This window comes from Falco peregrinus, chromosome 10 (assembly GCF_023634155.1).
Source record: "Falco peregrinus isolate bFalPer1 chromosome 10, bFalPer1.pri, whole genome shotgun sequence".
Classification (NCBI taxonomy): Eukaryota; Metazoa; Chordata; class Aves; order Falconiformes; family Falconidae; genus Falco; species Falco peregrinus.
Genome location: NC_073730.1, coordinates 30,932,678 through 30,958,160, shown reverse-complemented (window position 1 = coordinate 30,958,160; position 25,483 = coordinate 30,932,678). Strand labels below are relative to the sequence as shown.

The 25,483-nt window shown below is 42.6% G+C and overlaps 2 protein-coding genes across 8 annotated transcripts in view; one reads left to right on the top strand and one right to left on the bottom strand.

Annotated features, from left to right (window-relative positions):
* FGGY (FGGY carbohydrate kinase domain containing) overlaps positions 1 to 25,483 on the bottom strand; it is a 325,638-nt gene that overhangs the window by 279,469 nt on the left and 20,686 nt on the right. The window contains exons 2-5 of one of the 7 annotated variants that reach the window (XM_055814958.1): positions 15,289 to 15,380; positions 12,658 to 12,793; positions 10,847 to 10,959; positions 4,327 to 4,398 (exon numbers count right to left, since the gene is read on the bottom strand). The gene's annotated coding sequence lies outside the window, so the exon portion shown is untranslated. Of the gene's footprint in view, positions 1 to 4,326; positions 4,399 to 10,846; positions 10,960 to 12,657; positions 12,794 to 15,288; positions 15,381 to 18,408; positions 18,431 to 25,483 lie in introns of those variants that run through there. The other 6 variants (XM_055814959.1, XM_055814960.1, XM_055814957.1 and 3 more) reach the window with 6 other exon arrangements.
* On the top strand, positions 18,452 to 20,688 carry JUN (Jun proto-oncogene, AP-1 transcription factor subunit). The gene has a single exon (XM_005241522.4). The coding sequence runs from the start codon at positions 19,083 to 19,085 to the stop codon at positions 20,025 to 20,027; it is 945 nt and encodes a 314-aa protein (XP_005241579.1). The 5' UTR covers positions 18,452 to 19,082; the 3' UTR covers positions 20,028 to 20,688.

The following is a 25,483-nucleotide window of genomic DNA, read 5'->3' as shown; positions in this document are numbered from 1 at the left end:
TAAAAGACCTTGACAGTTTAGTCTGCTTTAATGACACAGTATGGAAGACAGGACACTTTGCAGCAAAGATGTTCTTCACTTTAAAAACTACATGTGGGCACTTTCTGAATTCAGAATAACTAGTGTACTTCTAGCAGTGCTCCCACTATCATTTCATGTGTGTGTCTTCCCAACAACAGACATCCTTCAAAGCTCTGGGTCACAAAACATGACACACTGTGTATGCTGGGACCACTACCAACAGCTGGCCAAAAATCCTAAGGGGAAAAATTTCTTTATTGAGTGGTATTTCCCATATTCCAGCACAACCTTTCCTGACTACTCCTCTACCTTGTCTGGCAGAGGCAGGAGCATCCCTTTTCCAACCAGGATTTATTAAACAATCCTGTGCTACATTTAGTGTCCAAAACCTATAGCTGTAAATGGTTTTTCCTCCTAAATTATCAAATTCCATAGTCGTTGGTCAGACATGCCATCTCCTGTCTCATTGTACCAGAGTTGCTATCACCCGCTTCCTTATTGCCCAATCAATGTTTCTAATTGCCCTCTTCCTTATTGTTTGATCTCTGTTTCTTCCTAAATAACTCCTTTACTACCATTCAAACATGTGAATAACTTGTTTTAACATGCTTTACATGACAGATGTATTGAAAGAACAAGCAGTATAAAAACAACGTTAGAAAATTCACAACAGATCTCAGCCAACAATGTGCATTAAAGGAGTACATGGCATTTTCCCTCTTTTCTTTTCTAATCTATACCATCAGAACTGTTAACCCCACCTACTAAATCCACAGGCACACACCTAGCACTGGTACAAAAGGAAAACGAGCTAGAAAACACCTTATAATCTCAGAAAAAGAGAAGATGAGGATGGTATGACAGATTCATAAAGAGGAGCAGTATTTCATCCTTGTAACCGTGGAATCCAGTTTTGTAATAATTGTTTGTGCTGCTGACTTCCTTCAACACCTGTGACCCTGCTTGTCATGGCCTCATTGCCTGCTGGAAACTTGGCAGAAGGCAAGAGAAGAGATATTAGGGAACAAACGCTACATCCTGAGAGAGGCCATAAAGTCCAAAGGTTGAACAGAATTGCCAGGAGCAGTCTGATAAACCAAGGAAGTATGTGGCTCTGAAGAGACAAACTGCTGTGCCCGAGTACAATATGTGCAAATGCCACGAGCTGCACCCCAATGTCTCGCACACTTGAAAGAGCACATTACCCAGGGACTTTTCCCAAGAAGCCCCCTTGAAAAAGAATTATTCTAAGCCCCTTTTTGAAATAAGTATGTGACCACACGGTGCACTGCACATGCCAGAATTTCACAGATCTTAAATTTGAAAAACACTCCTATTCTTTCAAATTAAGCTAGGATGATTTGTTGATTTAATAAAAAGAAAAAAAACCCATGTAAAACCCCTTCTGAATTAGCATATTCAAGCCTTTCTGAAATCTGGCTCCAGTAAAGAGCTTGTCCTTAAAAATCTATCAGACTGTAACTAAGCTTGTAACTTGGCATGTGAAATAAATAAGCCAATAATCAGATCCTTCAGAAAATTTCACTTAAACCTGTAAAAATATCTAATAAAATAATCAGCATTTGAAAAGGTTTTATTCAGGAGGAGAGTACAGCAGCTTTGGTTTCATGTCAGGAAGAGCACGGGGCATTAACAACCAAGTTTTTTCCCCCCCTCTTTCCTATCCACCACTCACTCAGTTACACCAGCACAACTTTTTATGAAGCCACACTATAAATCTGAACAGCAAACACTCTCCTGGCTTTCAGAATAAATCAAACCAAGCGCACAGCATGGCCCCCACACAGAACTGAGCAAGCACAAGGGAAGAGGCAGCGCAGGAATGGCAGCCAGCGGAGGGAGGAAAAAGGACATGAATTGCTTTGAGCTCATATTGCTGCTGAGTACTTTCTATTATAAAACCATAACCTAATATGCTTTCAAGACTATGGCTCTGAACAGCTTCACATTGCGCACCTCCTTCCCTACGCAAGACCCTACAGGGATCTATACCATTGCAGAAACGTGCCTGTGTGGAGAAGTTTGCAGGCTCTGACACTGCACTCTATTATACTTTTCATCATTCACTGAACGAGAGGATAACCCCAGCAGTGCTTGTAAACACAACAGCTTCCTCGAGAAACAACAGCAAAATCCATAAGTACAGCTGTCCTTGTAAGTAAAATGCCTGACTTGGGAGGGCTGTCCTCCCGGGGGAGCTCAGCTGTGGGAAGCAGGAGCAAGGAACTGCCTTTTTAGGACTGTGGCTGAGCAGAGCCGGGAAGCGGGGAGGCAGGAACGGGGCTCCCGCAGCAGCTCGCTGGCCTAATAAGGAGAAAGCCAGGTATTTCCCCAGGCCTGACCAGCACCCACACAGCCAGCAGCAAGGTAAGGCGAGGCAGGGCCCCCCAGCAGGGCTTGGCCCACCACCTGCCGGGGGACCCTTGGCCACAGCCACACTCCTGCTCTACACCCCTGCTGTCTCTGGCCTCCCAGCATTTCAAATAGGCCTTATTAGGAAGCGGAGAAGCTTAATTAATTGAAAGATCATTTTCAGATCTGTGAATCCAGATGGTTTGTGGGTGAACCGTACTTGATTTTAATGTGACATTTCAAGGCATTCAAGGCAACATCTTGGAGCGCGAGTCTCTACTGTCAGGCATCTTTTTAGCTACCTGCATGAGAGGGCAGGTTTTCGGAGGTGATGAGCAACTGGATTTTCAGAATACTTTAACAGAAGGGGCAGAACACTCAAAGCCTCAGACACTCAGCAATTTTTTTTAAGCAAGCTTTAGGAACACACACGATTAAGACTCCTCCTCAGTTGCCTAAAAATTAAGGCTGCTTGACAGAAAAGCAAAAAGATTTTACATTAATTCAGTTTAAGTTACATTTTGTTTTGTTACCTGTTTATTATTCTAGGGACCAAAACAAATTAAACCACTTCAGGCCAAATCCATCTATATAGGGTACGTGTGTAAGAATCCCTGCCCATGAACTGTCCCATATTGCTCTTTTTACTTTCCTGACTCTAGTTTTATGAAGTAAAAAGAGAAGGCTGTGAGCAACATAGGAAAAAAGTACAATTTCCCCCCAACAATATCCATTTTTAAATTTGATTTTTAAAACTTTCTCAGAAAATGGCAACAAAAATGGAGTGTTCTTGAATATTTTGTTTGCGGGGGAAAAAAAAATAATTTTCCTATAGATGTGGTTAAAGAAACATAAATTACAGTATAACATTAAAATAAGACACTACCCATCCAGGAACAATACAACATGCCACTTCTGAATATAAAATGGTTAACTGAAATTCAAAGAATTACCCACACCTTTTGCCATCACAGTTCCTTGAGGTTAAACTTTGATAACTGCCTGTCTTGAGATGCTGCATAGCATAGGTTTAACTGAAAGCAGCAACTGTTACCCTAGAGATATGAGAACGGCTTGGTAGTTTTGATCTGTACTACTTTTTGAATCCACAGACAAATATCTGCTCTACATCATGAACTACTGCCATCATTAATGCCTTCAAGTAATAATCGCAGCAGGAAGAAAAAAAACTTTGATTAATCTTGCCACATCCCACTTGCAACATATTGGCAAGAAAACATGGAGGAAGTACTAATTACCCATGGATAATGACAGGGCATCCGTTTCTAGGATTCCTTATGAGACTCAGGAAGAAACGAGGCAGGAGACAGCATAAAAAAATTACATTAAACAATTGAAAAGTATCTAGATACGGGACAAACTTATTCAGCATGAGCTCAGATATTGTGTAGGACTTTCTCCAGTTGTTGATTGGGCTGGGATTACATTTCTATAGCTCCAAAGGAGTGCTAGGGAAGGGTGATTTTCATAAAAGGAATAAAAGTTTTGACACCAGGTTTCATAATGTAAATTCATCCTTTAAAATAACTTGCTTGCCAAAGTAGTTCAGCTGCCAGAAAGGGAGAAAAGCAGGCAAACTATTCCCTTAAAAGCAATGACTGTGCTATGCTGCTCAGGTACACAAGGCATCGCTCCAGAACCAGGGAATGTTGGCTCATTAGAAGCAATTAAAAAAACTCTGAGGGGATTTTAAAAACAACAACTTCCAAAAACAAAACATGCATATATACCACATGCATTTGTTTATGCAGCTGTAATGAGTGATGAAATCCATTTATGAGCTGAAGTCACAAGATTCTAAGCAGGTCTTTGTTTAATCTCAGTAAGTCATGACATTTCCCTACTACTTATATTAATGTGACTTGGATGAACATTTTCAAACTTACGCACTTGGTTTTTAACAGTGCTTACCAATCGCGCTTCTCATCTGCTTTGCTGGAGACTGAATAGTCTACTTCAGAGCCCCCACTTCGATTAAGGATCCTAAGGACAGATATAGAAGTCTTGTTTTAGTTTAACATATGCCTGCAATTCTTGAATTCAGCAGATAGTCTGCAATTCTTACTCAAACTGAGACTCTGCAACCTGCAAAGGGTGTAAATAAAAATCAATGAAACCATTAGTGGAATGAGTACTTACAGCATCAGCCCTTCTATAACCACAAAATCTATCCAGATGGATGTCCTTAAGAGACTTAAGAAGGTTTGCTATAGACAATGGCTTTCATTCCAGCACATTGCTGTGACTTGGAAGAATAAAATGAAGATAAATGCAGCTGTTTGCTGCTTACATTAATGCAGCACTAGTGCCCTGAGTAACAAAGGTAGGACAGAGTACACAAGGAAAAAAACCCAACAAAACAGCACAAATAACTATTAAGTTGCATATGCTTTTTGTGTATTTATAAACTGTGCTAGGCTTTAGATTTATTATTATATAGCTTTAACAGTATACAAATCAGTACTCCTGCATATAAATCAAAACCACATTTTTAGCTTTGATATTAAGGAAAAAAAAAAAAAAAAGGGAAAAAAAGGTACTTGCCACTGCTGCTCTTGTCATTACACTTCTATTAGCTTTGCAAACAGACCTGATGCCTTGTGAGGATCAGATCAAAACTAAATTATTCCACGTGTGCTGTTGATGTAATATTTTCTTTATATTTCTTTTAAGGAGGAAAAAAAAGATTAAGACTCCTGACCTGAACAAAAAGTCAATCCATCTAATGCACAAAAGCAGGACATCCCAGACATAGAAATTTTTTTTCCTTCAGACCTTAAAGGCTAAAAGAGTGGTGCTGTCTATGTCTGTTCTCCATTCTGTTTCTCATGCTTGGCTCATTCATCTACAGCTCTCCAGAGTACGAAATGAGCCAGGAGAACAGGTGGATTTTACCACGTGTCACCAAATCAAGATGGCAGAAGGATACAAGGAAAATGCAAAAGTCTTTCACCTAGAATGTTTTGTTCCAAGCAACCTGTTGTTTATATGCAAAAGCATAATGTACAAGACAATTTCTTCTTGGACCCAGCCTCAGGAGGAGTCTAAAAAGGCCAAAGCCAAATATGCATAACCAGCAAAGTTAATGTATTACCTAGATGGCATGGAGTATGCTCCTGTACCTTGCATATTTTATGATTATTTTTGTTGATATAGGAATATAATATGCACTACTGCCAGTGTCTTTCCTGATGTGAAAAAAAGTCCTAAAACAATCACCAATATGAGGCAGCCAAGGAAGCAATGGGACTCCTGAGATGGAAAGTGACACTTTTTCTGTCAATTTCAGACACACACCTATTAGATGCAGGTTTATGTTACACACCAGTACTACATGGACTTGGGAAGACAGATCACATTCTTAGTAGGACAGTATAAACACTTTGTTACCTTCAATTTCCTTAGGATGCCTGCATCACTCAAGTGAAAAACACAATGTATACAAACCATACCAAACACGAATCTGTAATACTCTTAATATCACATCAATTTATATATGCTAGATATATTCATTGAAAAATACACTCAGATGCAACCTTCCTACATAAATTCTAAGTCTACAGGGATTTCATTTTATACTCCCCCTTTTCCAAAGCCCCATTATTTCCTTTAGCTTTTTGGGATCTACTATACCAGTGTGCCAGAAAGAAAATTACTAACTACTGAAGTCAGAGAAACAAGTGAAAAATGCATATCGGTAGAAAACATCATTTAATGTGCTAGTCCACATGAACTAAACCCAGCTGAAAAGTTCTGAAAAGGCACGCTAAAAAAAACCAACCTGTGAGAGTGGTTAAGTAAACAGTTCCCTTACTGGATTTGCTATAACTGACTAAAACCTTTCTTCCCCTTTCCACATTAAAGGAGAGCCCTAAAACCACATTTTGCATATTTTATTAGTTCAAACCTTTTCTAACATGGTTCCCAGGGCAGAAAAAGTCTAACATACTTTAAAAAATGAATCTAACATTGTTCTAAAATAACAGTACTATAACCTGGTGGAGTGTGAACAACAGTACTATCAATAAATGTCTACTCGTATTCCCAGACCCAGAATGGAATTCTAAACAATTTTTAGCCTCTCAGATTCAAAATTTATTGAATGTGAACTTGCACACTAGCTTTAGTAATCAATGTTACCCATCTCATGCCTCTGACTGCTTTCATCAGAGAGAATAAATGCACATTTGGAGAAAGAAAAACATTTTTGTGACTGTTTTAAAAATCGTAGTTGAAAGTTTCTTGAAAGGTCAGAAAGCTAGGAGTTATCTTGCTAGAAACAGATTAGCAGGCAGAGTGTAGGCAAGGTGGTCAGGGTGTATGGGAAGTGTAATCTATCAGATTGATAGCACCACTATGCATATGGTACAATTATATCTTATCTTTCCAGCCCTGCAACCAAAACAAACCACACTGAAGTCTTGGATTCAGATTCTGTTGTGTTTAAGTACACACCCCTTAGGGTGGCGACCCAGGACACACCACACATCTTTTACTTCATGTAAGACAAAATCAAAACAAATATAATCAGTATTTTTCCTTTCAGGACTCTCACTGAGACTCTTTGATGTGCTTTCCCTAATCGTTTTCTCTTTTTAATCATCACGCTCAGGGGTTTCTCTGAGCTTATAATGGTCTAGTTTTTATGTAACCTCTTCCATGCGGGCGCCTTCCCAAGCTCCCAACACAGCAACTGTTGTAACAGTACACAGCAACACTACACCAAAGGATACCTTGTCCAAATGAAACCAAAAGGGAAATTTAGATGAGTACATTCTGCTTAGGTTGGAATTTTGGCTCAGGCACAAGAGTTAACACTCCTGGTCTTGCAAAAAGAAGCTCTAATGGAGATACTGAAAATGAAAGTATGTCTTCTACTTCAAAGCTGAAAATCTGGCCACTCCTGTAACATGTTTTTCTGCTCAGGGAAATTTTACTTAACTATACCTATTGATGAAGGGGAAATCCTTGGTCCTACGTGTCAGCTGTGGGTTTGCCATTCACTTGAGACTCCACCAGTATAATTTAGTACCCATGGTATAAAACCAGTTAAATTTCTAATTTCTATATGGCTGCTTGCCAATTTTTCGTTGTCTTAGGGGCAATTATTCACATTTACATTTTATCTTGATTCTCTTTAGCAATATCTCTGTTTACACAAAGAATCCCTCAACAGATTACCACATTATTTTCAGCATTACCCAAGAGGTGCATTGGTATACTAGAGTTGTAAGATTTTCCAGATCCACTATTAATAAAATGCCTAAATTTAAAATAGGCTCTACATAAAACTCACATAACTGGAACACCTATAAAAAGTCCTGTAAACAGCTGTCCTACATCTAAGCTCCCAGTAAATTGATGAGATTCTAGAGTTAATTCCTATTTATCAGCTAAGACTTACTGATACCACTGATACTCATCTCTGTTCTCTGCTATGCTCTGTCAAGACACTGCACATGGAGGAAGCAGGAGCTAAGACAAGAACTGGAAACATTTCTTTCACGTGGGAAGGTGTCCTGCTAAGAAACTGCTTATTGAACCTGACAGGGAGTGTATAAACAACATTAGAGGGAGTGCTCACACATGTACTCCCAATAAAGGGGAGGACAAGGCAGCGAAAGTCAAAGCTATTACAAGACAAATACAAATTAAATACACTGGTTTTAATCTCCAGGATACTAAAATATTTTTGAGAGCTCCCAGTGTTGGTGGGGGGAGGGTTAGGGGGAGCAGTAAACCCTACACAGACTTTTCTTATGGCTTGTATCACCTTTTCCAGGAAAATCATTCTAGAAAAAAGCAACAGAGGATTTTGAAACTAAAGAAAAGCACTTGCTAAAAGATAGCTTGCTCTTTGTAAAACTTCCCATGAGGCCTGAAAAAGCACCCTGAGCATGCAACTTCACCAGACAGCTTTGCATATGAAATGCTGTTTGTTTCAGAAATGGTTGTATACTTTTACTAAGGGGGTTATTCCTGTCATTTGTCCCCTAATTACTGATCTGTGAGAAACAAAAAAAAGGAGTCAGAGCTACCACAAAGATATAAGCATAACTATTAACGTTCATGGGATTTTCAACATCCCCCCACCTTATCCTGAAACTTTAACCCTTGAGTGAATGCTGCCATATACATTTCCTTTGTTTGGTTGTCTGGGGGGCCACCTGGAAAGCACCAGCATCCTAAGAAGAAAACTGCTATTGTTTATTCAGAATTCCCTTAGAACAAAATCTTGCTGTCCATTACCATTTCCCAGAAAGGTATATTGTTCTGTCGCCACCCATCTCAAATTCAAGTGCAGAGACATGTTTACGGTACGTGCAGCAGCTCAGATAGGCTGGGCTGTTGCAATCCTGTTGCAATCCTGTGCAGAAAACAGAACGTTAAGACTGGCATGCTGCTCCCACGCCCTCCCCTTTTCAGGCTTTACATTAACTCAGTGACACCCTGCTAGGCACAAGGTTTATTTACACAACACAAAGTCTTGAGACAAGCCTTTGTTCGACTGCAATGTTGACAAGGCTTATGAAGTGCTACCGACTATAGTAAAGGTGTATTAAGAATCAACCGAGGACCACGTATGAATGAAATGTTTTGCAACTCGCTTGATTGAGTTTCCAGCTGCAGCACAATTCTCTTTTAGCCAGAAGCTGCTGAGACAAACGAGCAAAGCTCCTGGCTTTCACAGAGACCAGTGAATTGCACTAACACGGTGGTTCCACAAGGACTTTAATCTGGGATATACGGGTGACACCCTGAAAAGAAGCAAATGCTTCTCTTCCCAGCCATTCAGGTTTTTCGCTGGGATAGATTTGAACGGGATGTATTTCCCAACACACTTCACCTCATGGCTGTGTCAGCGCAAGGGAGGGGACAGCGTGGGAGCAGGAAGAGGGCAGGACTGCCTCTTTTGTCAGCAGTGCCGGCCGAAAGCACTTGCGGAACTAAGGACATTGTGAATTGCGCTGATTTACATCTGCTACAAAGCGCTCCTTAGTTTTCCTTAAAAATGACTGCTACATGTATAGCATTTTAAAACTTAACGTACAAGTCAAAACAGGCAAGAAAGCTTAGGTGCAAATTTATTGGGTGGAAGTGTCCAAGGGGGGCTGTAAGCTTCACCTCCCCAGGACTGACAATACCCACTCCTGTGAGGAGGGCGTGGCTGTTGCACCCACCCGCTTCCCCAAGGGCTGTAAAACGTAGAAGAGTTCCTGTGTTTCACATGATCATCTTCTTGTCAAAGTTTTGGACTAAGGATCAAAGGCTTTTTCTTTAAAAAAATCTACCTGTGTGAAACTGGAGAGGTGCTGATCACTGTGCCTCAGGTTCCCCCCTTCTGGGAAGCTAAACATGTAATACTTCCTCCTACACAGCATTTTTTACATTAACAACTCCAAATCATTGTCAGAGCCTCTCACAGCAGAGACTCTAAAGGTAAAGAAAAAACCAAACCACAAAACCCCTCTAAAAAAGCAGACACACAGCAACTGCAAGCTATTTGGTCAAAATGTCAGAGGGTGAAAATGGCATAAATCTAAGTGCCTGTATATGTTCTACACAGTCCTCAGTCAGATTCAAAATGCATTACAAAGCTGATTAACCAATAAAAACATCAATCATTGATATCCTAAAAGCAGATGAGGCCAGTAACAAATATTTTATACCAATAAATTAATCCCAGATCTTCCAGATGAAATTCCATTCTTTTTTTGTATCTTTTTTTCATAATGCATCTTTAAATAAAAATAGTTCATAACACTGGTAAAGCATTTAGTCCCCATAGATCTGCATGCTTCACTAGAACTTCAGTCTCATTATACCCATTTTACAGGCAAGGAAACCAAGCCACAGAGATGCAAAAAGTGATTAAGGGTCATTCAGCAGGGAGGCAAAACCAGGGAAGACTACAGATCTATCCCATTTGAGTTTATTCTGTTCTCCTGGTTTTCTCTGCTAGTATAGAGAAAATAAGTTTACTTCTCATTAAACTCTCAAGGTTATGTCAAAGAGATGAACAAATTTTTGTTCCACTTTGTAAATTCTCATGGTTGTCCTGAAGGGATATATAAGCCCACCACTACTGCTACAGGGTTAGGCAAATATTTTGCAGACCAATAACAGATGTAAAATATACCACTGTTCTTATTAATATTTACATAATAATCTAGGGCTGAAATTGGCTATCATTGAATTGACCTCAGATCTTTGACATAAATGCCTATTTGAAGCACCTGGCAATAGGCTGTAAGCATCCACACCCAGAACTGCTTTGTCTGGGCTTGCAGTTTTGCCAGCCACACAGCTTCTCCTATACTGACTGTAAGGAATGCAGTAACTGGAAAACATCAGCACAAAACATGCTTATATAGAATAAGGCTACGTTGCTCTTACAACACACGTGCATAACCTCTCTCACATGACTTACCTGAATCCACGGCCCGCTCTTAGCTGAACAGAAGCCTCTGCAGATATGAGCACACCGCAGCTGGTACCCAGATCTCTAAATACCATACAGCCATTTTTGCCTAGTTGTGCTTACTAGAAAAAACAAACAACAAAAAAGTAAAATTTAAAAAAAATCTGAATTTCAATTAGCAGCCATCACAGCCCTTAGGCCTTTGCTTTATTATTGTCCTTTTATCCTAAAAATTTTCCTTGATCTCATGAACTTGTTTCTAATATATTCAAATGTTATGGCTTTTTATAAGTTTCATATGTTCTTAACAGACTGTGTAAACAGTCCTGTGAGCTGACCAATGCGCCTGCCAAATGCACTGCTGGCTGCTCACGCAGTACTGCTTTCAGCACACATGTGAACAGTGGTCCTGAACCCATTATAAAAAGAAAAAACCCAAGATCTCAGGTAAGGATCGATACTGATTCTGGACTAAATTTTTCATCTCCGTTTCCTTCTGAAACAAGAGAACATATAGACACTGCAGTGTTGGCAACTGGATACAATTTTTACCAAAGAAGAGAGGAAAGAACATCAATTTTGAAAGTTTTGAGTATCCTGGTTGTTCTCCTACAGAAGTCCTAAGGGGCTGCTGTGGACAAGTCTGGGATATTCCCATCCTGTGAAGGGACAGGGCTGCCCAGACCAGTGGGGAGCAGCTACGCAGTCGCTGTGTGATACATCAGCTGTGATCAGAGATCAGGTTGTTTATTATTAATCAGACAAGACTGAGGAAGAGTAGCAGTTTAGTAGCATCTTCTTGAAAACTGAAGTCTTCAACTCGTGCTTTCAGGTACTATCCTACCCAGGCCATGCCCTTTCCTCCCTACAAGGCCTTCCTTGGCTATTTGGCAACCCTAACTGCTCCCACACCATGACTCCAACACAAATGACTGTCATCCAGAGTAAATGTTTCCATTTGAATTACATGAACAGGCACTCTGTAAACTTCCCCACAGGCTCCGCCACTATAATCCCTGGGAAGGAACAAACTGCAAGACTTTCACTATTCCATCCTTTCTCTGTTTATTGCTGCTACTGTCAGAAACATGAATTCAGACAGGTGTCCTTACATCTGTCAGCCACTGGTGACATTCAGTAACAGAAATTCACTATGTCCATGCCTGAACCCACAGCACAGAGAAGGAAAGCTTGACTGCTCACTGGAAATCCCTCAGCTCTATGGTGCTTTACACTAGGCTTTTTTGGTCTCACGCAGTCCTGCTTCCTTTCCTTCTCCTGTTGCAAGCACCGCTTTATCCCAGGTTGCCAGGAGCCTACTGTTCCAACAGCTGCTAAGACAGAGTGAGGTGTCAATTTTGACAGGATGCCAAATTTTTTATTAATCAAAAATCCAAGCATTTTGTATTCATTCAGAGACCCTAATCAAAACTGAGCCATTTTACTAAGGGCTCTGAATGGTTAAATCCAGTTATTCTGAGGCTTTCAGTCACAATTGGCAACTATGTATCAATGCAGTTTGTTGCCACTATTTACTTTGTGTTTATTGAAACAATAAAAGGCCAGAAAAACTAACTTCAGTTCTCCACAGTGAAACTCCACCTCAGTAACATACAAGCAAATGCACACTTGCAGTGGAATCTTTGTCCCCAAACACATTAAATATCTTTTCAAAGGTGTTCACTTGCCTTCCCACCACTCAGCATTAGTATGCTTCTATTTGTATGGTAAATTTTTTCATGCGACCAGTTCGCAATGCTGAGCACAGCCGTCTGCTTCCCATATGCAACACATCCTCCAGCGCCTCCTCTACTGCTTACCTTCACTCTTTGGGCTCCCACTGTGGATCAACTGCTATTCTGCCAGCCTCCTTTGTGCACAGAGGATTTTTCCGACAGTAAGCTCCACAGGATGGGAACTTTGCCCAATACACTATCTCTCAGAGCACCGGCTATGCTATGGCATAGAAATAATGAACACAGAGACATTAATGGTGTGACATTTAGATCTGTAACATCCTAAAAACCATGCGGAGCAAGGCCCCAGGGCTCCTTTAAGATTCATCTCTAAACAACGTAGTTAATTTCTATTTGGTCAGTTTTTTGATCAAAAATTATAATATACATACAGCTGTTTGAATAAAAAAAGATATAGTTCATTAGTTATTTGAAAATACAGTTCTGAGCACTTGCAGTGACCACTGAGATCCTCTATAAAGCTAGCTGGGAATGGGACAAATAATAGTCAGAAACCTAGTATAACTATTGGGTAAAGAGATCATCCTATCCACTTTAGAAGACAACCATATCAAATCTTTCATTCGTGTGTTGCTGTACATAAACGTCCAGGGTTTGAATTGCTCAGGCAGCATTCTTAAGAAAACAGAAAATATTTTTAGTGGTTCCTCCCTTACTTCTGCAGTCTTCCACTGTGTTTATTGTGCGGCTGTCCTGCCCCAGAGGTAACCCAACAGGTCTTGCAAAGTCTCCCAGCTTTGCCCCACCTCCATCGTTCACAATCTTCTCTCTCTAACCTACTCATTTTCCTTCATTCCACAAACTATTAGTTTCAAAGAAATTCAGAGATTAATTAAAATGATTGGTGGGATGAGTAGGTGAGGGGGACAGGCCAAAGGGCTTGACAAGAAGAAAGATGAAAAGGACTAAATGCGTATAGCTTGGTTATGCGATGACTAATTGAGGGTGGAGGAGATGGACATGATATTCATTTACAAGTGCCTATAGCTCTGAAGAGCATTTTTCATGTGCAAACCGAAGACTAGCTCAAGAGTAGCTTTCGGTCTTGTTGTACAGATCTGGTTCCAGGGTCCTTTGCTTCAAGCTGTGAGTCTCACTCTTCCCCCAGCCTGTGCATTACCAACCCCCTCCCTTGTATCCTCATTTTTTTTATTTATTTTAAATTTCAGCTCAGCTTTCAGCCAGATTTAGCTCCTGTGTCTCTACCTAGCCACGTGAGCTCTACTGGGAGCAAAGAGCAAAAGGAGAGGCCATGGAAGCTGGGGGTGGATGAGGTGGCACCTCTTTACCACACCTTGGCTGCTTCGCTGCAGACTTAGGTGGACTTGAGCCGGCTATGAAAACACACCTTGAGGAACCAGGGAAGAACTGTGAGCAGAAGCACCTGTGAATTATTTTACTTCCACTTAGCCTAAAGAAACTCTGTTCCTTGTGCCCTCTCACTCCCAGCTTCTTTTACTATGCTCTGATGTAGTAAATAGAAGAAAAACACTTGCTCCTTCTGACTCTTCAAACTCTTGTCTCCCTCAGTTGGGGAAACCTGCTCTATACTAATTCCTTAAGCAATTGGGGAAACCTGTTCTGTACTAATTCCTTCAGCAAGTGAAAAGCAGTACAACAACATCCACTAATTCCCACTCTTAGTCATTTTTATGCAGAGGTGAAGCAGGATATCACATTTGAAAGCATGAAGTAAAACCAAAAAAAAGAAAGAAAGAAAAAATCTATATAATAAAAATAATTGTCTATATAATAAAAAGATTGTGGTAACATCTCTGATGAGGGGAAAAAGCAAGATAATGCAATATATCTAAGTTTAAAGAAAAATAAAAACTACATGGAAACAAGCATTTTCTTTCTGCAAGTAATGTTTCCAATATAAAAGAGCAGAAACTGTCGGGGGTTTTTTTGGGTTGTTTTTTTTTTTTTTTTGTCAAATGGTCCAAAAATAAGCCAAAAGCATTTGTGATAAAGGAGTGAAACAAAATAACAACCCCATTTAATCCTGGACACCAAATATAATTTAGATGGATGTGGTATGTATCAGAAATTTTAATTTGTCCCTGAAAAGCCATTTAATTATTCAGATTATCTGATTGCCTCAGTGAGTCTTGTATTGATTGATTAGAGAACTTTATAAATCAAAATCTGCATTACTGCTGCTCAACACATCTGCCCCTCACAGCAAGAGAGATATATAGTTCATTTCCAATCCCTACCCACAAGTCAGTTTATTGAGACATGTAAATGGCTATGGTTTATAAATGGGTTGGTAAGTGTTCTTTCATACTACTAAAGGAATATTTACTTAAGGATGTCAGGAAAGGGGTAAAAAAAAAATAGCCCTAAAGTAATAGCTGCTTAATAAATCAGGGCATAGTCACCAAAATTCCCAGCTTCTTGGCTAACGGCCACGAAGGATCACCGTCTCTCTATTCATGGGCCCCACTTCTGATCTGCAGCACTCAGTGAGTCTCAGGTGGTGATCTTGGGGCACTCGGCTGAAATCTAAGCTGAGACCTCTGCAAGCGCCTGCTCACCAGTCAGTCCCGAATTAGGCAGAAAATCCCCTGGGAGCAGCAAAGAGCATTTGTCTTTGATTTCAGAGCTCTCCTACTATGCACAACCTTTATGACCAGCTTGACTGTGTACTGCTAGCCTCGACCAAATAACCTCTAAGTGAGTGGCAATTACCATAATGAGCGGACTGACGGGTGGGTGTCCCCCATAGCTACAGGCCTCAGTAGCAACATGTCTCCAGCAAACTGGAATGTCTAGTCCTGAATCTGTAAGAGGAAGGAAGTAGAAAACTAAAATGAGTGGAGGATTAAAATAAATAAAAAAAATTAAATTACTTTAAATGAATCCCTCCAGCCCGATCAAACACTCACTGAAGCTAATGAAAAACTTTCATTGATATAGTGGGGCTGAACTGGACAGACTATAAAGGCACAGTTTTTCAGGTTATACAAATACATATTAAATAGAGTGGTTAAAGCTATACTGGCTATGTTCCTTGTAGTCTTAACTTGGCTTTCTAGGACTAAAGAAACACACAAAAAAAAACCCAAAAAGATAAAACAAAGAAACAAAACTCTAACAAATAAAATATGTCAGCAATTAATGAGAACAAACTTAATTAGTATTATTTGTCTATACAGAAAACTGACTAAAACAAATTATTTGCATGGTTTCCTACATAACAGGATCTGAAAAGAAAAAACATACATTTTTTTAGCTTAACTTAAAAATAATTCTTATTTCACAATAAAAACTTCCACACAGCAAACTACTTAAAATTCACGTCTTACATTTCTCCAGAATTTCTTCCTTGCATAGACAAGCCCTTTACAAACATCAAAACTGCACGCTGACACAACAGAGACAGATCATTTATGGACTATCTCTGGGGATTGTTAAGGCAGCAAGGACCACCACATCAGGTCTGACTAGATACCCTATCTCTAACAGGAGCTAAGAGCGGATACCTGGAGAGGCACACAAAACCAGGGCACGCACACAGGCATTTTGCCTCGGGATGCTCTCCCAGGCACAAGCCATTAGTACCTTTGGGATTTCAGAGTCAAAGATGCACTGCCTTCATCTAATCACTTTAAAATTCCTCAGTCCACACAGTGCTCTTGCCAAGGAGTTCCACAGCTTAACTACAATTCTGTGAAGACATTTCTCTGGTTTACTCTGAACCTGCCAGTTCCATTTGATGCCCCTTGGCTCTTCTGCCAGAAGAGTCAGTTGCTGGCCTCTATTTATCTTACATGTAAAGATTAAAAAGGAGTTAAACAACTTCTAGCATTCACTGCATTAATGAATTTCAAAGATTTTCTTATGCATATGCAATAACTTACTGCTGTTTGACTAAACTATTTGCAGCTGAAGCTACAGTGGCAGCCGAGTAGTTCGAGTTACCTGCAACACAGACAGGCACTGCCAACGTCAAGGCTGCGTGTATGCCAACAGCACACAGCAAGCCCCCACTTTCCCAGGCAAAACTTTGTATTTCATGTCATGGAGTTCACACAAACTTAGAAAGAAGTGTATATATTATTTGCATAATTCCAGTTAGCATACAAAGCAGCACTAGTGCCCACCATGTGGTCGAATGAAGTCAGGTGGGCACACCAGAAAACAGAGAAGAAGAAAAGCAAAATTATCAACAACTACAAACAGGGGAGCCAGACCTTCACTTTTCTTTCACAGCTGCTTGCATTTCTGTTTGCTTCATTGTTGCTTCCTATACTGTAACTGATAATTATGTCATTATGTCTAGGAAAAAATAGCACTGCAGAATTTGAAAGTGCATTTTGAAACCTAGACATAAGTTTGTCAGCTTCACATATCAAAGTGATTGAACCAGGTAGACCAAGTTCTTCACTGACATAAAAAGCTGGACCATCCTACAACAGCAGGTAACAGCTTCGCGTTGCAGGCATATAGAGGGATACAGCAGTCCACCTTCAGTCCTTGTCCTACCCCATATTGTCACTGCCTGGCCTTGAATAGCTGCTGCACTTTATTCTAGAGGTAGCTGCCTGTCAGCATCAATATGCACACCTCCCAGAGAAGGGGGTGTGTGGGGCTCGGTGAGGAGGGGGAAGGTAAAAATAATGACCCCCAGCAGTAGGGCACAGCTTTTCACTAGGGCTGTGCCGTGCTGATGCACGCCACGCTCAGCACGACATTACAGCAAACCACAGGTCACCCATCTGTTGCTCCGAGGTGAACATGCCAGCACAGACTTTTCTCCTCGAACAGGATCCTTCAACTCCAGCTTTTATTTTCCCTCCCCACTAACCCGTACTTCCACAGTAATACTAGGGCACTCTTTCTAAAATTAGGCCGCCGCTGTCCCCTCCCCTTGGAGGACGAGTTTAGAGAAGCCCATCTGGAACCAGACTTTTTCCTGTCAGGGTTCATTTCCCCGGCTCTGTTCTCCTGGAATGTTTTTGAGACCGAGAATTGCCATCTCCGAGCTAATGGCACAGCCATGCCCCCGCGGACACCCCCACCGCGGCCGGGCGGTACCGGACGAGACACCTATCACCCAACCCCAGCTGTCCCGTTGGGAAGGGGGGAGAGGGGCAAAGGGCCGTCCTCTGCCCCACAGCAGCGCGGCTCAGCGTCCTCCGCCCGGCCAGCGGCGTTGGCGGAGCTCTAGGAGCCCGGGCCGCCCTTCCCGGCCGGCGGGGCTCCCCTGAGAGCCGCCGGCCGCGTCTAGAAGGCAGGCGAGGGCGAAGCCTCAGCCGCCGCCAGCCCCAGGCACGCCTGGCCGGCGGGGCGGGGAAGCGCTGGGCCCCCTCAGCGGGGAGCACCGCGGGCGCGTAGGCGGGGGCCGCCCCGCGGCGGTTGGTGCCCGCCCCGGCCCCGCCGCGGCCAGAGCACCACCCCCGGCCCTGCCTGGAAGCCGCACGGGCGGCGGGACGGCGGCGAGGAGGGGAAATCACGTGAGGCCTCCCCCGAAGCGCCACCTGAAGGGCCGTACCACCGGCGGCGGGAGGGGGGGGGCGGAGCTGGTGGGGAACACACACAAGCAAACCAACAGGCCGAAACCTGCCGGCTCCAGTCCGCCGCAGGGAACGGCCGACAAACAAATAAACAAACGGCGGCGAAAACAGGCAGGGAGCGGCAGCGGCGGGCGGGGGCCGAGCGGCGGGCGGCCCCTCCGGCGGGCGGTTGGTACGTGGCCGTTAAGGAGGCGCCGACAGTGGCCAACCCCGCTCGCGCTCTGGACGCGGTAACCAGATATTCAAAAACAAGACGTCAGCCCACAATGCCCCGAGCCGCCGCCAGCATTACCTCATCCCACAAGGCCCCGCGCCGGCGCTAAGAAGCTTCTAGGGGCGGGGTGGCCATGGCGACCGGCTGATATGCACCGGGCCGGGCCAGCGGCCCGCCTCCCCCGGGAGAGGCGGCGGCAGCCAATGGGGAGCCCGCGGGGTGACATCATGGGCTATTTTTAGCGGGTTCCCGGTCGCTGATAAGTGAAGGGCTCCACGCCGGGAGCGGGCTCAGAGCGCGGGGCGGGCGGGCAGGCAGGCAGGCGGCAGCGCGACTTCGGCCGCCGGGGGGAGGCGAGCGGAGCAGGCACTGCACGGCCAGCACAGCAGCGGAGCCGGGCAGGGCGCGCAGGAAGGCGGGGAAAAAAGTACTCGCGGCAACTTGTGCCGGCGGAGCAGCGCGGCGGCCCCGCGGCGGCGGCAGCAGCAGCAGCAGGAGGGCGGCGAGGCGCCCCACCGCAGCCCCGCGGGCCAGGCCAGGCGGGCTCTCAGCGCGGCGGCGCCAGGCACGGCGGGCCCGGCCCGCGCCGGGAGGACCCTCCTTGCCCCGGCGCAGTAAGGCTCTGCCTCCTCCTTCCCCTCCCCGCGCGGCCGGGAGGCTTGAGGCGGCCGAGCGCAGCGGGGCGCAAGCGGCGGCCGGGCAGCTTCTCCGCGCTGCCGCAGCTCCCGGCGCCACTCCGCGGACTCTGTTCTATGAGTGCAAAGATGGAGCCTACTTTCTACGAGGATGCTCTGAACGCCAGCTTCGTGCCGCCGGAGAGCGGCGGGTATGGATATAATAACGCCAAAGTGCTGAAGCAGAACATGACGCTGAACCTGTCCGACCCATCCAGCAACCTGAAGCCGCACCTGAGGAACAAGAACGCCGACATCCTCACCTCCCCCGACGTGGGGCTCCTGAAACTGGCCTCGCCTGAACTGGAGCGGCTCATCATCCAGTCCAGCAACGGGTTAATCACCACCACGCCAACCCCGACGCAGTTCCTCTGCCCCAAAAACGTTACCGACGAGCAAGAGGGGTTCGCGGAAGGCTTTGTGAGAGCCTTGGCGGAACTGCACAACCAGAACACCATGCCCAGCGTGACCTCCGCCGCTCAACCTGTGAACAGCGGCATGGCACCTGTGTCCTCCATGGCCGGCAACAGTAGCTTCAATACAAATTTGCACAGTGAGCCCCCGGTGTACGCTAATCTCAGCAACTTCAACCCCAACGCGCTCAACTCCGCACCTAACTACAACACAAACAACATGGGCTACGCACCTCAGCATCACATAAACCCCCAGATGCCGGTGCAGCATCCCAGGCTTCAGGCTTTGAAAGAAGAGCCTCAGACTGTACCTGAAATGCCAGGGGAAACTCCTCCCCTGTCTCCTATTGATATGGAGTCGCAGGAGAGAATCAAAGCCGAGAGAAAACGTATGAGAAACAGAATCGCAGCATCCAAATGCCGGAAAAGGAAGTTGGAAAGGATTGCCAGGTTGGAAGAAAAAGTGAAAACTTTGAAAGCCCAGAACTCAGAGCTGGCATCCACTGCCAACATGCTCAGAGAACAGGTTGCACAGCTTAAGCAGAAGGTCATGAACCATGTCAACAGCGGGTGCCAGCTAATGCTAACACAACAGTTGCAAACGTTTTGAAGAGACTGTCTTAAACGAGAACTGTGATATCGTGGTATAACTAAAACAGAAAACCAAAAGTGGTAGATGCATAAAGCTAATGGGAAAAGCTGAAAGGCTGAGTCCTGCCTGTGCTCTGCAAAGCGCATGTGTGGAAAGACTGGCAAGCCTTCAGCTTGAGTTAGTGAAGCGGCCGGCACCACTCCGAGAAGTGCTGTTCCTGCTCAGATCAGATGTCAGATCTTCGTTTAACATTGACCAAGACCTGCATGGACCTAACATTCGATGATCATTCAGTATTAAAGGTTAAACTGCAATAGAAACTGTAGATTGCTTTATGTAGTATTCCTTAAGAAAAAAAAAAGTGGGAGGGAGGTTTGTGGGAGGCTGATAAACAAAAAAGAACTATTCTGCCTGCCTTCAAGTAAATTGTGTATGTACATATCTTTTTTATTTTATTTTATGAAAGTTGATTAATGTCAATAAACTACTTCATGACTTTGTAAGTTATTTTTATGTTGTTTATTTGGGCACTGCCCAGTATTGTTTGTAAATAAGAGGCTTTTTTTTAGCACTCTGAGTTTACCATTTGTAATAAAGTATAATTTTTTAATGTTTCTGTTTCTGGAAAAATTCTAGATGGTTCTATTATATTTAAGAAAAATAAAATCATTAAAATGCATTTCCCCCTCACACTTTTTTTTTTTGCTAGTGCCCTTTGTGGTGAACTCTGAAGAGTAGGGATTATGTTAAACTTACTCTGTAATGATAGGCATGTCCTGAGGAATGTGTGAGGAGAGGGAGAAGCTAGATCCTGATCACTCAACTAATACAATTTTTGGAGTTGTCCTGAAGTTGTAGTTCCCAGTCATAACCTGACTAGCTTGCTTGCCATATTCTAGCGGCCCAGTTTAATCGGCTAACTTCAAGCAAGTTGTGGAGGGGTAGAAAACCAGTGTATGAAATAGCTCTATAACTGGAGCAACTGGCTACTTGATCTGATGTGCTTTTTATTAAAGCCCTCAAGAAGGTAAGGCAAGCAGCTGTACTTCAAAAACAAAAAAACCCCAAACACCACCCCCCACCCCCCCCAATAAAATAGGCTGTATGCTTCAAAAATAGAAACATTCACCTTTATTCCTATGTTCCTTCCCAGAAAGGAGGTGATCCTTGTTTTTAATACTTATGACAATGCTGCTGTCAACAGTAAAATAATTTTATAACCCTCTCCCTACCTTTAAATCACTTCTCTTTTGGGTGTTATTGTGGGTTCTAAACTTTTTAGCAATAGAAAAGCTGGGAAAACTGAACCTAGTGGGAAATCAAAAGAGCAACTTGCTGAAAAACAGCAGCTCCTGTTGCTTGTTTCAGCAACTTGCTGAAAATAGCAACTTCTCTGGCGCTTCCCATGTATTTTTTTTTTTAATAAGATAATCTTGATTTTTAGTACAAAGGCAATACAAATACATACCTTAGAAACATGCTACTTAACTCAGGGCAGTGGGGGAGAAACAATTCTACCATGATTTTCAATACTGTACCTAATTAATTTAGTTCAATAAACATATTTGAAGGGAGACCAGATGTTTTCCTGCTTGCCATTTAGAGCCAAACAGCTAAGAGAAGATAGATACTATAAAAGACAACCAGAAAACATTAGAAATTAATTATTAGTGAATACTAACTTTTCAGAGCAGGCAGTCTTAAAAATTTCTTTTTTTCCTTAAAATAGGAATAAGCATAATTTTAATTGAAGTGACAGTCTTGTTTAAGGTCAAGTCACAAAATGACTAGATAATTGGATAGATACACTGTTACCAAGATCCTATCCTGAAACTTGCAACTAATGTGGGTCAGTTCCTTACAGGAAGCATGGAAGTATTTCTCCTCTAAATTCCCTCCCCTTGTATACATTTTATCACACGAGGGGTCGTTCTAACGTTTAAAATATGGTAATCCCTTCCACATCATAATCCAAGTGTCAAGGTAGGCACTGTTTAGGTGGTGTTTGCTGCTGTCAGAGGAATACAATTGTAACAACACCAACCAAACAAAGGGTTACTAGGAGGATACTGTAGTTTGCCAAGAGTACATTTTGCTGATGTCAGCAACCCGGAAGGTAAGTTGATTTTGACCATATGTAGGAATAGACAGCAGAGGGATAATACACAGCACTGCTGGGTGTGGTTTTACAGGGATTTAGCAAGTGCCAACTAGCAAAATAAGCAGGGCAAGGAGATTAATTACCTGCAAAGGTGCATGTTTAACTCTCAACAGTGCTGGGTTATGGAATAGATGTTACTAGCAAGCATTTTGCTTAATCACCTAATTACGTAAAAAATAAATACATTATATAAAATACTATGTTAATTAAATACAGCTGAATGACAGTCTGCTCCACCCTATCCTAATACGCACACAGACATTTAGCATTGCAGTTATGTGTTTTCTCTCTCAAGTTCGACATTCTGTAGTTCAGGCTAAAAAGTCACTGAGGAATAGCACTACTTGTTAAGCGGGCATCATCTGGTGGGTTGGTTTCTGTGACACAAGTTACTTGACTTGGTCCAGTTCAGGAGGTACTCGTGTCCAGTCAGAGAATTTACTGTCAAGCAAGGTGGGTTTTAGTGCCAGTTACGAAGTTTCACAAGGAGAGGAGAAGCAATTTAGGTGAACCCTTTCTTTGGTCTCACATCTCGTTTGAGGATCAGGCCTAAGACAGGGCAAAGCAAGTTTATATTCCTGCTACCTCCATCTGTTTTGTAAACAGTGTGGTGGGCTGTGAGCCTGTTGCTATCTGGTTCACTTCAGCATAGATGAAAATTCAGCAATCTGAGTATGTTACCAGATCACTCAGTGATCAATACGCGCAACTGTAATGAAAAATGTGAGTGCATTTGTATGTGGTGAAATGCAAAGTTTTAACACTTACTTAACTGCCAAGATTAAAATTGCCTAATGGACTATGTGCCTTACTTCTATAAGGAATAGTCAGTTCTCTCCGAGATACAGAGAAACTCTCTTTTTGTTGCCCCAGCTGTACTCACAAGGGAATATTTTGCAAATAACAGCATTGTGAACATGTATTTTGTTTGGCTGTGAGTGTTGTCAACGGATTCAGGAAGTGAAGTCAGAAAAAGGCAGGGTTTCAAACAGGGCAGGCTACACAAATGCCTAGGCAAAGAGCCTCTAATCAGAACAACATGTTTGGGACACACAAATATTAATTACAATTTGGGTCTGTATTAAAACCAACAAAACCCTCACACTTTACCCCGTGAACAGAAGTAAGCTACAAGGGGAGTTTGACTATGATTGGATTTAAAATTATACAGTGAGTAAAGTACTGGTCATTACAGAAATAACAGTAGTAATCTAACATTTTATGGTGGGGAAGAGTTACATACCAGCAAGTTTCAATCTCAGAACACAGTAGCAGTTTAGAGTCCCGATCCTTCAATTGCCTACATATCTGTAGGTCCAAAAAACACTAACCTCAAAACACGGCTGTAGGTCCAAAAAACACTAACCTCAAAACACAGCACTTCAAATACCAGCCTAAGGCAGCACACAACCATTTAACAATGAAGTCTAGCGACCAAGGGACATCTTAGCTATCCTTCCATTATATAGAAAGATGTGACCAAATACAGACAATATCCCTCCAAACCTATGTGAAAAGTGACCAACAGTTTTGTCTCACACAGAAGCCTGAGAAATCCACTACAATAATTACTTTCTGAAAAAGTAAATAGGACTTCCAATGAAGTACATTACTGCATACACATTAGTGATCTTATCCCCACAACACTGCAGGAAGCAAAGAATCTAACTTACAGGTACCTAGGTTACTGTACAGGAGGCTTACATCTTGTACATGGTATCACACAGCACGTATGGCCACTGCATGATGGGGTGTGGAGCCTGAACCAGTGGCAAAATTGGAAGTTACAGAGCTGGATCAGCATGGTATTTTGCCTGAGTGAATAACCCTGACCAAGGCTCTGGGGTTATTAACGAGGCAGCATTACTGAATAGAGTGCGGAGGCAGATGGACCAGCTCAGGCTGGAACAAGCTTGGGCATCAGTGGAGTACACCATGGAGTGCGGTGTACTGTGTCCATGAGAAGCACAAAAGCAGAACTTAAAAAAAAGAAAGAACACTTATCTTTAATATCAAGCCTAGCACCTTCTCTGTTCTCCATCTCTTCCTCCCTACACCTACGCCCAAATCTTAGGTATAACAGCATAGAGTTACCCACATCAAGAAATGCAAACCAGTCCAGGCAAAGTTTGCTGTGTAGAAAAAAAAGTTGCAAACATCATAAGTGAACATAAAATATTGCCAACAGGCAGATGGACAGCAAGCAAATAATATTTTAAAGTAACATATACACAAACCCATTATGAAACAGAATAGACTTTAGCAAAATCTAGCATTAGCTTAGGGACAGGGGAAGGAAGGTAGTACTAGCTTTACAACTAAAGAAAAGGAAAATTCAAAACTTAGGTGGTTTGCTTTCTTGAGAAGGTAATTCTTCCAGAGAAGCGCTTGTTCTTTAGAATTACATGCACTGCCAGCACCAGTGTCTGCACCCAAGGACTGGTGGCAATCGTAATTCTACACATATACATCATTGTTGACATGAACATTATAATACAGCCTCTGAACAGAGAATGGTGCTTCTTACAAAGAAAACTTGTAGAATCATCATATAATTTACCGTGAAAGCCTCTGACGACTTAAACAGTTTTAGAGTGGTTTTGCACAGCAGGGCCCTCTTTTCCAATTTTGCACATTATTCTTTGCAGTACATTTTTGTTAAGGAACAACAGAACTACAAAAATAACATTAAATGTTCATCACGGTCCCTTCTGTCCTTAAATATTCTGAAATACTACAAACACAGTTACAATGGGGAAGAAAGGCTTTTTTTAAAGTTAATTAAAATATTAAAAACACTGCTAATTTTATTAGTTATGGAGTAACAACAGACACTAGGGGAAAACAAAACAAAAGCCTAATTCAGAAAAATGAGTAAAGTGAGTAACCTATTTTTGAAATCTTATACAGAACTCGATAGGTTATGACTGATCTGATTAATCCAAATCTCCATAAAATACGTAGAAACTAACTCTGTAAACAAAAGTGGAGGAAGAACTAACACTTGTTTTCCTCAGTCTCACAATTATTTTGTGGTTTTGTATTCTCCAAGCAATCTTTAGGTTGATTCCTTAAACAAAAGGACCAGTAACTTGCTAGAAATTCCCCTGGACTGTGAACTTTGTTCCTTACTCTCTTCTAAATTAAAACCAATTCCCGTGAAACCTGGTAGTATAATAACAGCAAAGATGTGGGAAACAGGACACAATTCCAGCAGATGGAGCTCAAAAGCAAACAGTCCTGGAACAAGCTACACGAATGCCTTTTTCGCTATTCGCTCAGATAGTGTAGTAACCAGAAAAGTCTTCAGATG

Bases quoted from the DNA above. Each gene is read 5' to 3' on its own strand.
- JUN (XM_005241522.4), top strand. From the start codon at position 19,083: ATGAGTGCAAAGATGGAGCCTACTTTCTACGAGGATGCTCTGAACGCC.